We start from the raw sequence: 17,864 nt of genomic DNA, 5'->3' as shown, positions 1-17,864 counted from the left end.
CAATGCTGGGTCACATATATAGTCATTGACTACTGTGTCTTGTGAATCTAACCCAACCTATAACTTATCCACTATCCTATTTCTTAGCCAGTACCAAATGGTTTTGATGACTGCTGCTTTATAATAGTTTTAGGTCTGATACAACTTCCTTTCCTTTTTTTTGCCACAAAAATAAAGTCAGATTTAAATAATTGGAAAGACATTCAGTGCTCTTGGATAGGCCGAGCGAATATAATAAAGATGACAATACTCCCCAAACTAATCTATTTATTTAGTGCTATACCAATCAGACTCCCAAGAAACTATTTTAATGACCTAGAAAAAATAACAACAAAATCCATATGGAAGAATAAAAGGTCGAGAATTGCAAGGGAACTAATGAAAAAAAAGTCAGAGGAAGGTGGTCTAATGTACCTGATTTAAAGCTATATTATATAGCAGCAGTCACCAAAACCATGTGGTACTGGCTAAGAAATAGACCAGATGATCAGTGACACAGGTCTGAGAGGTAGACTATTCTCTGTTCCTCTAATCTATTTATGATCTCATTCTTTATGCCTAAATCATGGACCCATTTTGATCTTATCTTGGTATATGGTGTTAAGTGTGGGTCCATATCTAATTTCTGCCATACTAATTTCCAGTTTTCCCAACAGTTTCTTCCGAATAATGAATTTTTGTCCCTAATGTTGGTATCTTTGGGTTTGTCAAAGACTAGATTGCTATAGATGTACCCTTTTTTGTCCTTTGTATCTAATCTGTTCCACTGATCATCTGGTCTATTTCTTTTTAATCACAAAATTTCAAATGATGCGGTCACTTCACTACAAACAAGATATTATCATTTCTGTTTCATCCACTAATGTGCTACTTTTCCCCTTTTTTTGGTAAGAATTATAGTGGTTTTCCTTGTTGTTTGCTTGTTGGTTACTCTTCTTCATAAGATCAATTTAGGAGGACCAATGATGAAAAATGCTACCTATCTCCTATCAAAAAGGTGATAAACTTATTTGCAAAATGAAGAACATGTTTTGGACAGGGCCAGTATGAAAGTTTGTTTTGCTTGTCAGTTTTTATTAGGTATAAGTAATAAAACTAATTAGTTCTTGCAAGATGATGAGGTTTTCCAGTAATGAATTTTGTTGGGGCATGATAGGGCAGTCAGAACATTCCAAAGTGAGTGAGGCCCGTGGGAAAAGTCTTTGATTAGATTTATAGGATTGAGGAGCATATATTTAAGACCGTCAGTAAGCATAATATGCAATAGAAATAAACTGCAACTTTTCCCAGTAAGATCAGGAGTGAAACAAGGTTGCCCACTATCACCATTTCTATTCAATATAGTACTAGAAACGCTAGCCTCGGCAATAAGAGCCGAGAAAGAGATTCAAGGAATTAGAGTAGGAAATGAGGAAATCAAACTATCACTCTTTGCAGATGGCATGATGGTATACTTAGAGAACCCCAAAGACTCTGCTAAAAAGCTATTAGAAATAATTCAGAATTTTAGCAAAGTGGCAGGATACAAAATAAATCCACATAAATCCTCAGCATTCTTATATATCACCAACAAAATGCAAAAGCAAGAGATACAAAGAGAAATTCCATTCCAAACAAATGTTGAGAATATAAAATATTTGGGAATCCATCTACCATTTCCTTTTATATATTATATTTCCCCATTAGAATGTGAAATCCTTGATGGCAGATACTGTCTTTCTTTTTATTTGTATTTGTATTGTTAATGCTTAGTACAATGCCTGACAAATAAGTGCTTAATAAATGTTTATTTTTAAAAATTTATTATTAATAAATAGTAAATCCAATCATTAATAATAAGAAAAATGCAAATCACAACAAGGAAATTTACTTCAAAATCAGTTAAGTTGGCAAAAATGACAAAAGATGAGAATAGTCAATGTTGGAGAGATTATAGAAAGACAGGCACACTAATACAATGTTGGTAGACTCTTAAATTGATCTGTTCCGTTTAGAAAATAATTTGGAATATTATGAGTAAAATAACTAAAATAACCAAGAGGTCCATTTAAAAAAAAAAAAAAAAGAAAAGAAAACTCCAAATATACCAAAATTTTTAGAACTACATTTCTTGTGGAAAGAAAAAACTGCAAATAGGGGAGATCTCATCAATTGGGGGAAGAACTAAGCAAAGTGTGATACATAAATATAATAAAATAGTAGTGTGCAGTAAAAAAAAATTACGTACAAGATGAATATAGAAAAACATGGATAAAAACTTACATGAAACAAAGCAAAATTATATAAAAGAGTCAGGAAAACATACAAAATGACAACAGAAACAAGAACCACAAAAGAACTTATACAGAATACTTCAAAATTTATAATTTAGAATAAACTTGGTCTCAGAAGAAACAGGAGAAAACTCTTCCCATGAATACACAACACTGCATAGGGCATTAAATTACACACACACACACACACACACACACACACACACACACACACAGAGGTTATAGGTTGGGTTAGATTCACAAGACACAGTAGTCAGTGACTATATATGGAATCTAATGTTTGATAAACCCAATATTCACTACTTGACAAAAATTACTAGAAAAATTGGAAAACAGTATAGCAGAAACTCTGAATTGATCAACACCTAACACCTTATACTGATAAGGTCAAAATGGATTTATGATTTACAGACAAAAAGGGTGATACTATATGTAAATGAGAAGAACAAGGGATAGTCTACCTCTCAGATCTATGGGGAAGAAATTAATGGCCAAAGAAAAACTAGAGAATATTATAAAATGTAAAATGGATAATTTTGATTATGTTAATAAGTTGTTGTACAAACAAAACCAATGCAGCCAAGATTAGAAGGGAAGCAGAAAAGTGGGGAAAATTTTATATGCAAAGATTCTGATAAAGGCCTCATTTCTAAATACACAGAGAAATGACTCAAATTTATAAGAACATAAGAAATTAAGAAATTAATTTCAATTAAGAAATGGTCAAAGGAGAGGAACTGACAATTTTCAGATGACAAAATTAAAGCCATCATATGAAAAAAATGCTCTAAATCATTGGCTGGAGAAATGCAAATTAAGACAATTTTGAGACTACTTCACACCTCTCAGATTGGCTAAAATGAAAGGAATAGGTAATGATAAATGCTGGCTGGCATATGGGAAAAGTGGGACACTAATACTTTGCTGGTGGAATTGTGAACTGATCCAACCATTCTGAAGAGCAATAGGGAACTATACCCAAAGAGCCATCAAACTGCATATTTTTTGATCCAGCAGTGTTTTTACTGGGCTTATATCCTAAAGAGATCACAAAAAAGGGAAAAGGACCCACATGTACAAAAATATTTGTACCAACCCTTTTTGTAGTAGCAAGAAACTGGAAATTGAATGGATGCCTATCAGTTGGAGAATGGATGAATAAATTATGGTATATGAATGTAATAGAATATTACTGTATTATAAGACACAATCAGCAGGACGATTTCAAAGAGACCTGGAGAGACTCACATGAAGTGTGATGTTAAGTGAACTGAGTAGAATCAAGAGAAGACTGTACAACAAGATTATGTGAAGATCAACTATGATAGACTTGACTCTTCTCAACAATGAGGTGATTCAGGCCAATTCCAATAAACTTATGATGGAGACAACCATCTACATCCAGAGAGAGGAATATGGGGTCTGGTGGATCACAAGATAGTATTTTCATCATGTTGTTTGCTTAGTTTTTTTCTTTCTCATTTTTTTCCCTTTTTTATCTGATTTTTCTTGTGCAGCATGATAAATGTGAAAATGTTTAGAAAAAATTGCACATGTTTAACATATATTAGATTATTTGCTTCCTAAAAGTGAGGGGAGATGGGGAAGGAGGAAGAAAAATTTGGAACAAAGTTTTTCAAGGGTGAAATATTGAAAATTATCTATGCATATATTTTGAAAAATAAAAATCTATTATTATTTTTAAAAAAGGAAGGGAAAAACAAATCTAGTCTAATATACATCCCAGATTTGAGAAAATCCAATTTCCAGGATTCTAAAAAAAGATAAGTAGAATGTTTTCAATTCTGGAATGAGCTCTTGAAGGGTATGTCTTACTGAAAGAGATAAGTAAAAGGGGTGTCTGTAGCATCGTATGTCCTCTGGGTAAAGTCTGCCCATGAGGAATAGGAGGCTCTCAAGAATAAAATTATGAAGACACAGAAAAACAATTCTGATGATCAACAAAAAGGAGAGCTGTCTAAAGAGGTCAATAAGGATGCTGGGAACTTATCAACCAAATATGAGTTTCAAAAGATATGTACAGAAGATGGGAAAATTTGGGACAATCAATTTCCTAAATAGATGATGGGAGAAAAATTGTTTGACAGCAGTTTATTTGGAAGAACCCTGCAATTAAGTATAAGAAGTTGTTAAGTATTGCCATGGAAAAGAGCACCAGGATGGAAGACCAGAGTTCAAATTTGCCATTACACAATTACTAGCTACGTGACCCCCCTGATCAAGTCAATTAACTTCTGCTTGCCTCAGTTTCCTCAACTGTAAAATGGGAATAATGATAGTATCTATCTCCCAAAGTTGTTATGAGGATCAATGGTAAAGTGCCTAGGAAAGTATCTGGCACAAAATAAATGTTATATAAATATTATTTCTAATGTTGATGAATAATACAAAAACGCTAATAGGATCTTAGGTTGTATTAAGAAAAGCAGATTGACATATATTGGATTACTTGCTGTCTAGGGAAGGAGGTGGAGGGAAGGTAGGGAAAACCTGGAACACAAGGTTTTGTAAGAGTGAATGTAGAAAATTATCCCATGTGTGTTTTGAAAATAAAGTTTTAATTAAAAAAAAATTTCATTGGGAAAAAAAAGAAAAGCAGATTGAAAAGGATTATGAAAGAGATAGTCCTACTGTTATCTGCTCCAATCAAACATTATATAAAATTGTGTTAAATTCTGGGTGTCAAAACTTAGAAAAGGCTGGACAGAATATATCCAGGATAGGATAATCAAAATGGTAATGGCCTAAAGATTCTACTATATAAATTTCAGCTTAAGAAACTGGGGTTCTTTCGGCTGAAGAGAAGACTCAGAAGTGGGAGGAGAGAAGAAGCTATGATCTTCAAACATCTGAAGGGAAAAGTTTGTTTATTTGGCCTCAGAAGGCAGAATCAATCAAAATCATAAGTTTTAGAGAGGCATATTTATGTCTGATTGAAAAAAAGTTCTCTTAATATCAAGAGCTACTCTGTTATCCCTCTAAAAGTAGAATAGGTTTGTATATGTACTAGAGGTCTTTAAGAAAAGGCTAGTATGTTTGTAGAAATGATTCTTGTTATGTACCAGTGCCCATTCAGTTCTTTTATAGAGCTGAGATTCTATGATTTGGATTCTGTGACCATTACTCTTAAAAATCTTTCCCAAACCCCTTAGTTTCTAAGGTTAAACCATCTCACTCACAAGCCTCTAAAACCAGGAACCAACCCCAGGCCCAGAAATCATTCTATTTCATAATACAAAGTTGTTGTGAATCCTTTGAACCTAACCTAATTCAAATCTGAATCTTCATGGAACTCAGTTTCAAATTAGAGTGAAAATACTTTATCAGGTAGGTGGCCAGTAATCAGAATAGTGAGAAGACAATGATTAATCAATTAGAACCAAGTGACCATCAAAACTTTCAGAATTTTTCCCATAGTTCTTATATAGCTATGTACCCAGAATTCAATCAGATACTTGTGGAATTTTTTTCCTATTTATATACAGGACACCTATTAACAAGTTCTGTAAATACTTCTTTAGAAAACAGTAAATGTATTTTTCAAAACGCTATCTGAATAATTTTTATCACCAATTATGTCTGTACCATCAAACTTACAAAAAAAAAAAAAAACCCAAAATAGATTTTTCACTGCAGATAGTAATCTGTCTTTGAAGAATTAACAGAATATTCAGTTCTGAGTATCTACATTTTTTGTAATTTAAAAAATTATATTAAAAAAAATTCACTTTTATTAATCAAGATGCTGAAATTCCTTTCTCAGAAAGGGAGAGAAAAATGTCAAACTATGGTTAAAGTAGATGGTTGATTTGAGAAAGAACAGAAATTTTTATTTAAAAGAGGGGAAGGATATAGCATAGTGCCTTACTATGTAAATTTTAAAAAATTATTTTATCTAAAAAAGAATGATGTTAAGGAACAAATATCTATAGATAAGATTCCAATTTTTAATGTTTAAAAAAATTGAATTTATAGTTCAAATCAGTGTAAAACATAACACATACTTATCTATATTTGAATAGAACCATTCATATATACACCACTTGTGCGCTTTAGGAAGTTTGAGAAGGTTTCGTAGACGGAACGCAATCTTCTGTGAAGCTTTCTTGTCTGGTGTTGACATTGTTGCTGTGAATTTCTAGAAAATGAAATAGAGATTATTTGAAATTCAGTTTTCTAAGTGAAATGCCTTTGTAAAAAAAAAAAAAGTTTTGGTAAAACTTACATGAAATATTCAAAATTCCTAAGCTAAAATGTTTTATTAGTGTAACTTAAAGCCTACAAGTTTTCATAAAATATATCATAAAAATCAAAATTGATAATTGTTTGCTTATCCATACTAAATAATGCCCTCAATGAAAAAACATGCAAGATCTTAGCAATGTGGGTACTACAATGACATAATTTAAAACTTAGCCTTTTCTATGCTGTGACAGTTTCCTCTCACAAATCCTCCATAATGAAACATACAACTTATTTATAATTCCTCATTTTGCTCTATGACCACAACCTATCTACTTTTTGAATAATATATTTAAATAAATTGTTTATCACCTTTATTTGAAAATATATTTCTCCTTTTTCACCTCAGAAAAAGGTCTTTATAAATGACGAAGAATAAAGAAGTAGCAAAAAACCAAACCAAAACAAAATAACCCGCCCCCCAAAAAAAAACCTTCTCATTTTTATTCTTCAAATTCAATGTTGATTTTGATCTCTGCTCTAGCAAGTCAATGGTCTGACAATACACTAAAATTAATTCTGGAATATTATTACCATATTTTTTGAAGAAACTTTTTCTATAGAAAAAACAAAAATAAAACAAAAACCCAAGGGAAAGAATAGGTTCTAAACCAGAAGATTGTTTTTATTTGTAAATCACATTTTATTATTTTTTTTTTTGGATCATAATTTGTTACAAAAATTCCACAGGGCAGTCAAACTTTTTTATTGTACTGTAATTTCATTAGATGTAGATTGGTAGATAGTAGAGTTGGTAGAAACCAGAATTCTGGGGTTGGGGAAGAAAAAAAATTCACAACCAGTATATTTCTGTAACAGCGAACTATCAAATGAAAAGACATGTTAATAAGACAAATAAGAAAAATATATGGAGACTACACATAACCTTTATTTCTACACTTTTCCTCCTTCAAAGTCCTAGCTCTTTTATCTTCATACATTCCATAATTATAATGATGGGGCTTTTTTGAGTATTATCTATTACCTTCAATAGTCTTTGTAGGAAGTTATTTACTCATTTCAATCATGCTCCAATTGCTCAAAAATTTTGGAAAACCTTTTTTGGAATGGTCTTCAGACTCACTTTATAAGCCACTCATGATAATGACTGTTAACAAAAGAAAAAAAGAGGAAAAGGACCTAGATGTACAAAAATATATCAGCTTTTTTTTCCAAGGCAAAGAATCGGAAATTTAAGAGATATCTATCAATAAATTGTGGTATGTTATTATGATGGAATACTATTGTTCTATAAAATATAATGAGCACGGTGCTCTCAGAAAAATCTCAAAAATCCTCTAAAAGCATATGCTAAGTGAAATGTACTGTGTACAAATAGCAATGCTACAGGATAAGCTGTGAATGATCATGCTATTTTCAGTAATAAAATGATCCAAGACTATTCTTGTTAGGTTCTTACTAAGTGCTAATGAGATAATGAGATATTAAGGTTCTTACTAAGTGCTAAGTCAGTACTTGACAATTCTCTAGTTCCGGCCATGACTGGGAGTTTTACTTGTGAATTCCTGGGGAGGAGCTTGCATGCTTAGGAGGAGCAAGTTCATTGGTTGAAGTAATTTTTCCCAGAAGCCCTTGCATTATCCCACACCCATTCTCTGGGAGGATAAAAAGGGAAGTCACAACGATTCTCTACAGGAAGAAGAATCTGTCCAAGAGATTTGAGTTGACACAGCAGCTCTCCTCCCAGAGAGCGATCGGCAGCTTCTGGAGACAACAGCACGTTACATATTCTGAAGGACTTATGATGAAAAATGCCATTCATGGGACAGCTAGGTGGCACAGTGAAGAGAGTACTAGTCATGAAGTCAGGAGGACTTGAGTTAAAATTTGGTCCCAGACACTTAACACTTCTTGGCTGTGTGACCCTGAGCAAGTCAATTAACCCCAATTGCCTCAACAACAACAATAACAACAATTTTTCTTGAGAGTTTTTTTTGGGAGAGGGAAAGGGGAGAGATCTATTTTCTTTCACAACATGACTTTGGGAAAACGTTTTGTATAATTTCACATGGGCCTTCTCAATGGTGAGGGGATGGGGAAGGAGGAAGGGAGAAAATCTAGAACTCAAGTTTTAAAAATAAATGGAAAAAAAATTATTTTCTATGTAACTGGGAAAAATAAAATATTAAACAAATATAATGATGACACTACTGACATTTCTAATAAAATATGTTTAAATGTCTACCTCTCTTCAGTCACTATTCTCCATATGGCTAATTTCACCTAGTCAAGTCTCAACCTTGAATCATCCTCTCATCCGTCTTCCCTCCAACACATGTGCTGCTAATTATGCTGTACAATTTCAACTAAGCCCTCACTGCCATTAAGCAATCCTCCTATTATCTTAATTGATTCTTATCATTACCTTATCAACTCACCTTCCACTGCAGCTCTGCCAAAACTTTTCATTCTTCCTCAAATATCCTCAAACTCTCAGCTGAAAATTTTCCCACATATTTTACAGATAGCCCTCTGCCACCCCCACTCTATTTATTTTCATTCTCTCCCTGTCTAGAGGCTTATTTTCGAAGATTATGTCCATGTCTCTCTTATCCTAAAAAAACTCTCACTTAGCCTCTTTAACTTAATATTCCATATTTCTTCTGTCCTTGCAGCTAAATTCCTAGAAAAGACCATCTACAATAAGTACTTCCACTTTCTCTTTCACTTCTTAATCTCTTACAATCCAGCATCCAATCTTATGCTACTGAAATTTCTCTTTCCTAAATTATTTACAATCTCTCTTAGTTGTCAAATCTAATGGTTTTTTCCCCAGTTCTCATTCTCCTTAATCCCTCTTTGTAGCCTGCGACATTAGCCTGCCTATTAAACCACCCCTTCTATTCCCTTTGTACAATCCTCTTAGGACCTTTAACCATAGATGTCACCGTCAGGATTCTAGCTGGCTCTCTTCTCTCTCCCTCTATTTCTGCTTCACCTGATGACATAACCCCCTATGGATTTTAATTACCATATCTACGATGATAATTTCTCAAATCTACCTATCCTACTTCAAAGTCTCTCCTGAGCTCCAATCTCACACTTCCAACTTCCTTTTAGACATTTCAAATTGGGAGTCCAGTAGACATCTTAAAACTATGTCCAGAACAGAGCTTATCTTTCTCCCTAAACTCTTCTCAACCCCCTCCCCCCCCACCTTACTGTAGAGTGCAACTCCATCCTCCCAGTCCCTTGGGTTCCATAAGCACAAAGTTATCCCAGACTGCTCATTTATTCTCACTGCCCATATTCAATCCATTGTTAAGAACTGTTAATTTTACTTTTGCAACATCTCTCATGAACATATTTCTCACTTCTATATGTATATATATATATATATATATATGCTTCTCTCTTCTGACATCACCACCACTATAGTGTAGGCCCTCATTATCTCATGGACTATTAGAATACCTTGTAGGTAGATCAGCCTGCCTTGCGCCAATCCATTCCATCTCTAAAGTGACTTCCCTAAAGCACAATTCTGTTCATGTCATCCCTTTCTCTTTTCTATCCAATAAAGTCCAGTAACTTCCAAATGTCTCCTGGACTAAATACAGGATGCTGCTTGGAACTCAAAGGCCTTTATAATCTAGTCTCCTCCCACCTTTCTAGTCTCCTTACACTTTACTCTTCAATCCACTGATATTGTCCTCAAGGTATGAACAAGATGACCCATCTCTCAGCTCTGGGTATTTTTGTTTACAGTCTTCCCTGCCTGGAATGCTCCAAAAAAAAAAAATAGCTTTTTGACTATTAACCTTCCTGACTTTGTTTAAATATCAACTAAAATCCCACCTTTCTGGATTTTTTTTCCTTCACTTTGATCTGATTTTTCTTCTACGGAATGACAAATAGGGAAATATGTTTAGAAGAATTGCACATGTTTAACCTGTAATGGATTGCTTGCTGTCTAGGGGAAGGGGAAGAGGAATGGAGATAGGGCAAGGAAAATTTGGAACACAAGGTTTCACAAAGGTTTAATGCTAGAAACTATCTTTACATGTATTTGGAAAAATAAAAAGCTATTTTTAAAAAATGATAAAAAGGATTATTTAAGGGAAAAAAACTGGAAAGACTTATATGAACTGATGCAGAGTGAAGTGAGCAGAACCAGGATATAACAATGTTCTTAGTAACAAGAATCAACTTGTGAAAAACTTACTTTATTTAATTGTAATATTTATATCTAATTAAATATCTAATATTTATTGTTTGACTGATGAAGCTTATTCAGCAGAATTGACTCTCAAAGTTCTATTTCCAAAAATTGAATACCTCCTTTAAGGCTGAAGATTTACTACCATATAAGATATTTTGAACTCTATTAACAGTACTTTTGCACATTTTCCCTCTTAAGCACTTTCATATTCTTTGTATTATATTTATTTACCCCCAGTAGATTGTAAAATGCCTTGAGTACAAAGTCACATTTCATTCATTGTGTATATTCTCTAAAAAAAATCTAGCTAAAAATAGATACTCAAAAAAGCTTATAGAATTAAATGTCTAGATGACTATATCACAGACACTGAGAACAACTGAAAAATAATGTTCAAAACATATGCTGAACAATAGTAACACTGTGTATAAGTGTGTATCATAAGTATTTTGAACAGAACAATGATCATTTGAATATAGAAATTTGGATGCTTCCTTTTGACGGTAGAGGGAATAGAAGGGTATGTTTCTTAGGCTCCATTAAAATTCAATTCCATTATAATGTAAAGGTGATATTACTTTCTCACCATACCTGAAAACTGTAGCAGTTTAGATAACATATGATAATAAACAGCAAGGTCAACTCCCCTTGGGAAAGTTGTTCCTATGGAAAAAAAGTAATCCTGACTGCATTCCAGAAACAAGACATATAATTTTAGAGCTTGTAAAAATGGAAAATAAACCTTCTAGAGAAGCTTAATTCCAGTTTTGGGAGGGAATGAGAGCTCTTACACATATTCAAAAGCTGTTCCAGGAATAACGATGATACTTATAAGCATTAGCAATATAAAACAATTGTCTCATCACGGGATCTCCAATCAGAAGAAAAACCAAACAAATATATGATTCTGAAAGAGCAGACTAAATAAAAAATGGCATCTTATTAACATCAACCTCTAGTAGTTTACAAAGCTCACAGGAATGGAGTCTCCAAGGAGCAGGAAGAGTTTATGATCAGAATATGTTAGTTAGCTTTGATGGTCAGGCCTCCTGTTATATTGAAATAGCTTTTAAGAAAGCTGAATTCATATAATTCATAACGAAATAAACTTGAAATGGCAGAATCCTGAGTCTTTTATCTAGAATATTTCACTTATTCTTTACCATGTAAATATGTGAAGGTAGAGCTTTTACAGAGAATTTAGAGGAAAGCATAGATTAGAATCACAAAGAAAGTGGCAAGGAAGGATATAACAGGAATATCCATACTAATCTTAATTTTTTCAGTGAAACATGATGATAAAATCATTTATTGTAAACATGGGATCTAAGAATGAGTTAATGTCTAGAACAGTTGCACTGGAGAATAAGATAGGGAATGCATTTGAATAAAAAAAGTGCTGGGTAGCAATGAAGTCCCAATTGAAATTATATACAATTAATTTTATAATACACAAAATCTATGCAGTTTTGTGGCTTTCATCAGTTGAACAACTTAAAAAGGAAATGAATGATAGGGTTAACAAAGATTAAGAAACCATAGAGGAAGAATATTGATATTAATGGGGGAAAAACCACAAAGGAAGGTAGCCTAGCTGCACCAGATCTAAAACTATATTATAAAGTGGCAATCATCAAAATCATTTGGTACTAGCTAAGAAATAGAATAGTAGATCAATGGAATAGGTTAGGTACACAAGACACAAAAATCAATATTATCTACTGTTTGATAAATCCAAATTCTCCATCTTCTGGGATAAGAACTCATTATTTGACAAAAATTGCTAGAAAACTAGAAAACAGTATGGCAGAAACTAGGCACAGACAACATCTCACACTCTTATAGAAATATACAATCAAAATGAGTTTATGATTTTAGACATAAAGGGTGATACTGTAAGAAAATTAGGAGAGCAAGGTAAAGTTTGCTGTCAGATCTTTGGAGAAGTGAGGAATTTATTTCCAAACAAGAAATAGAGAACATTACAAAATGAAAAATGGATAACTTTGATTAAATTAAAAAGACTCTGTACAAACAAAATCAATGTAGCAAAGTTTAAGGGAAACAGAAAACTGGGAAACAATTTTTACAGCCAGTCTTTCTGATAATGGCCTCATTTAAAAAATACATAGAAAACTGAGTCAAATTTATAAGAATACAAGTCATTCTGCAATTGATAAATGGTCAAAGGATATAAACAGACAATTTTCAAATGAAGAAATGAGAGTCATCTATAGTCCTATTTAAAAATGCTCTAAATCACTCTTGTTGAGAGAAATGCAGAGAACAATAGCCTAGGAAAATAGTAACATTGTTGAAAGTAATAGGGAAGTCCAGAGGAGGGTAGAAGGGAAGAGAATGATTCTGCTTTAGACAGGTTGAGTTTGAGATGGCTCTGGAACATCCAGTCCAATAAAGCCAAAAGAAATATGAGAATAGAGAACTAGCTTAGAGGAGATACTTGGTTATATTGCTGGGAAGTATTTGCATAGAAATGATCATTGAACCCTAAGAAGCGGAGGCAATCACAAAGTTAGATATAAAGAAGAAAAGTGAGTTCAGAACAAAGCTTTGGGAATAATCATGGTTAGCTGATATGATGGGGATGAAGAATCAACAAAGCATTAAGAAGTAGAAACTAAAAAGGAAAAAAAAAAGCAATGTTATGAAAGCATACAAGGAAAAACACTCAAAAAGGCAATTTAACAGCATTAAAGCACAGAAGGATTAAAGATGAAAAATGGAAAAAGGTCATTAGATTTTGCAGTTGAGAGATCATTAGTAAATTTGGAGAAGACAATGTGAAATAAAGGATGAAAGCTGATGCTAGACTACAGAGAGTTTAAAAGAAAGGGAAAGAGGAAGTAAAGGCACTTAGTAAAAATGGCTTTTCTCAAGGACTTCAGTTATAAAGCAAAAGTGTAATAAAGCAAGGATAGCAGAACCAAATAAGGATTTTTTAAGGATGAGGAAAACAAATTCATATTTGTCAGAACCAAGGAAGGAGACACCAAGTAGAGATTGAAGGTTATAAAGAAGATGAAGGGCCAACTCTTCATCTGAAGCAGGAGTAAAGGAGAAAAAAGCAGGGTAATATGTCTGGATGATGTCAGATGAGAAGATGAAGTATCTGCAAAGGTTTACAATGTTTTGGGATTTTTTGGTGAAGTATAAGAAAAAATTTCTTAACTAAGAGGGAGGAAGTGTTTTATTGGACCCTCATTGAGGAGAATTAAGTTTGGAAAAGCTGATGTAAAAAGTACAATGATGAAGAGAAGGGAGGGGGGAAAAAGTCTTGCTGAAATGAGGACACAATTGAGATTAGATAATATAAAACTGAATTGGACTTGGAAGTTTTTTGAATTCTTCCAGCTTTGTCCAATAGTATGTAAGAGCTAAGAAAGTAGATAGTAAGGATAACCTAAGATTGGAGTCTGGTGAGATAAGTTTATCAAAGAAAGGATGAGGGATAAGAAGGAATGGCGGTCAAAATCACAGTGAGAAAGAAGAACAAGGTTAGGAGCCCGTGAAACAGAGGGAAAACTAGAAAGAAGAAAAATACTACTTAGTAAAAACATTTCTAACACTGAATCACAGGAAAATTAATTACAATCAGATAATAAAACTGTTGCTATAGAACCTTTGTTATAAAGATACCTGTTACATATTTTAAAAATTATGTTATTAATACTAAGAAGATTTTGAAAAAAAAAAAACTTTTCTACACAACAGCAAATTTTCTTATTTTGAAAAATCTTTTTAATACAATTTTTTAAGCATAGACAGCCCCAAAATGCAATGGTTTTGAATTTCCCTAAGCTTATTCACCATTATCAAATTAATACTTAATATTTAATTGTTTTAAGGAACTAGAGGCATAATAGTATTTTTAAAATGCTGGGGCCACCAACATTTAACACCCTATATAATAAAAAAGTCAAAATGGATTCATGATTTAGACATAGAGATACATAAACGAATTAGGAGAACAATGGATAATTTACCTCTCAGATGTGTGGAGAAGGGAGGAATTTATGGGCAGAGAAGAATGAGAAAATATTATGAAAAGCAAAAATGTATAATTTTTATTATATTAAATTTAAGTTTTTGTACAAACAAAACCAATGTAGCTAAGATTAGAAGGAAAGGAGAAAATAGGGAGGGAGGAGGGAATTTTTACAAACAAGACTTCTGATATAGGCATCATTTCTAAAATATATAGAGAACTTTGAACTTGAAACAAAGGATTCTTACAAGGTACTAAGTTTAATAGAGACAATAGTTATCTCATTTAGCATGGTTCAATATGATTGATTTGATCCTACAAGAGATGTTATGGACCCGAACTTGAAAAAAGGTACTAAGTAGAATTGAGGAGACAATGGTTAAATCTAGTTTAGCACTGATTTAATCCTACAACAAATAATGGTTTCCTAGTGAGATAATAATTGGTTTGCATTCAGTGTGGAGCATATAAACTAGAAGCCTCAGCCAGGGAGATTGAGAGACGTTCAGAAAGGCAGAAAAGGACTGATGGCTTAAGCTCTTAGAACCAAGGGGAAAAATTCAATTCAATCTTCAATCTTCCTCGTGGCTGGCCTGGACTGCTGCACTTCCCCCACTAAGACCAAGGCCAGCCTGAAAGGCTTTCCAGAAAGCTGCCTAGCCCCAGGAAGGAGATAATAAAGGATCTGGACTATAAGAAAGCTAACGGGGCCCAGGAAAGGAGACAAGATTTTGAAAGATTTAATAAAGGATTTGAACTTTAACCCTTGGTTACTTGTGTGGTGATTACTAAACTGAAACGAAGGCTGATTCCAGAGACCCCCAAGGAAACGGAAACAGAGAACATTACATTTTGGAGAGAACACTACATATATCTATGTATAATCATATGAAAAAATGCTCTAAATCACATTGGTTAGAGAAATGTAAATTAAGACAACTATTAGGTACCACTTCACATCTCTCATTTTGGCTAAGATGACAGGAAAAAATATTGATAAATGTTAGAGGGAATATGGGAAAGCTGGAACACAAATACTTTGCTGGTGGAGTTGTGAACTGATCCAACCATTCTGAAGAGCAATAGGAAACTATGCACAAACAACTATCAAACTGTGAATATTCTTTGATCCTATTGGGCTTATATCCCAGAGAGATGTTAAAAAAGGGAAAGGGAGCCACATGTGCAAAAGTGTTTGTGATAATCTTTTTTGTAGTGGCAAGAAACTGGAAATTGAATGGATGCCCATCAGTTGAGAATGGCTAAATAAACTGTGGTATATGAATGTTATGGAATATTACTGTTAGAATCGATCAGCAGGGTGATTTCAGAAAGGCTTGGAGAGACTTTCATGAATATGAACATGAGTGAACTGAGAAGAACCAGGAGAACATTGTACATGGCAACTTAGCAAGATTAAGTTATGATCAACTATGATAGACTTGGCTCTTCAACAGTGATTTAGGCCAATTCCAATAGACTTATGATGAAGAGAATCATGTGCATCCAGAGAGAGGACTTTGGGACTGAATGTGGATCACAACTATTTTCACCTTTTTTGCTGTTTGTTTGCTTCTTTTTTTTTCTTTCTTTCTCATTTTTTCCTTTTTTTATCTCATTTTCCTTGCGCAGCATGATAAATGTGGAAATATGTTTAGAAGAATTGCACATGTTTAACTTACATTAGATTACTTGCTGCCTAGGAGTGGGGGTGGAAGAGAAGAGAGGGAAAAAAAAATTTTGAAACACAATGTTTTGCTAGGGTAAATGTTGAAAATTATCTTTGCATGTATTTTGAAAAATAAAAATGTATTATTAATACATATTTTTATAAAATCTGGGACTTATTGTGGTCATATAATCAAACCCTAAAACTTTCTTAACATACTCAAAGCAAAGGAGTGTAATTTTTTTTTTTCTTTTTCTACCTACAATACGCACTCTTCAATGTTTTATGACTTCTTTTCCCCTTCAAGACTGTTCTTATAGTGTTCTAGAATGTAGGAGGTACTTGGGGTGGTTGAAAACAAGAACACAAAAAGATATGAAAAAAAGAGAATAGATTCAAGAGACAGAACTAACTGAAGTTTTACAAAATTTTCAATATTTAAAAACAAGGACTGATTCTATGAAGAACAATCCAAACTGAGTTCAACTCTAATTACGACAGAAAAATTTAATCCAGAGGGGAAAAAAAGACACTGGTTTAAGCTTTAGAAAAAGCCTAAGACCATTTTATAACCATCAGATTGAGAAAGCTGGCAAAATGGGAAAATGACAAAAGCTAGAGAATCTAAAGGGAAGGAAAAGATATATCAATGAAGTTTTAGTATAATTGTGAATTGTTACAACATTCTGAAAGTAATTTGGGATTATGCCCCCTAAATTATTAACATATCCTTTAACCTAGCAGCATCACTACTAGACGACCTGAAAGAGATCAAATGAAGAAAAGGACACATGTACAAAAATATTTATAGTTATTTTTGTCATGGTAAAGAAATGGAAATTAAGGTGTCCATCTGTTGGGAATGACTGAAGAAATTATGTTACATGAATATAATGGAAAATAATAGTGCTATAAAAAATGATGAAAAAGATGATTTCAGAAATACTTGATCAACTGGAACTGATCCAGACTTCTGAAGTGAATAGAATCAGAACAACAATTTATACTATAACAATGTTAAAATGCATAGTTTTGAAAGTCTTTTTGGGGCAGCTAAGTGGCGCAGCAAATAATAGCACCAACCCTGAAGTCAGGAGGATCCAAGTTCAAATTTGATCATAGACACTTAACACTTCCTAGCTGTGTGATCCTGGGCAAGTCACTTAACCCCAATTGCCTCAGCAAAAAAAAAAAAAAAAAAAAAAGTCTTTTAAGAACTCTGATCAACATAATGATCATGCATGATTCAAGAGGGCTGACAATAAAGAATGCTCCCTCCCTCCTCACAAAGAGGTGATAAACTAAAATGCAGAATTAGAAACACATTTCTGGGCATGGCCAACTTGTAAATTTGGTTTGTTTGACTGTATATTTACCACAAAGATTTTGTTTTTCTTTTTCATTAGTGGTAGCAAGAGAAAGAAAAAGAAAATAAAATTTAACTAAAAAATAAAAGTTTAAAATAAAGAA

General features: G+C 33.1%; 1 protein-coding gene across 5 annotated transcripts in view; it reads right to left on the bottom strand.

Annotated features, from left to right (window-relative positions):
• LIN9 (lin-9 DREAM MuvB core complex component) overlaps nt 1-17,864 on the bottom strand; it is a 79,815-nt gene that overhangs the window by 23,226 nt on the left and 38,725 nt on the right. For 4 of the 5 annotated variants that reach the window (XM_074262609.1, XM_074262607.1, XM_074262606.1 and 1 more), the window contains one exon: nt 6,299-6,432. In XM_074262609.1, the coding sequence (XP_074118710.1) occupies nt 6,299-6,432 (134 nt within the window). Of the gene's footprint in view, nt 1-6,298; nt 6,433-7,521; nt 7,645-17,864 lie in introns of all 5 variants that reach the window. The other variant, XM_074262610.1, reaches the window with a different exon arrangement.

The sequence above is a fragment of the Sminthopsis crassicaudata genome, chromosome 4 (genome assembly GCF_048593235.1).
Source record: "Sminthopsis crassicaudata isolate SCR6 chromosome 4, ASM4859323v1, whole genome shotgun sequence".
In the NCBI taxonomy this organism is placed as follows: Eukaryota; Metazoa; Chordata; class Mammalia; order Dasyuromorphia; family Dasyuridae; genus Sminthopsis; species Sminthopsis crassicaudata.
Note: the sequence above shows the minus strand (reverse complement) of the source record. Positions and strands in the feature narration are given on the sequence as shown.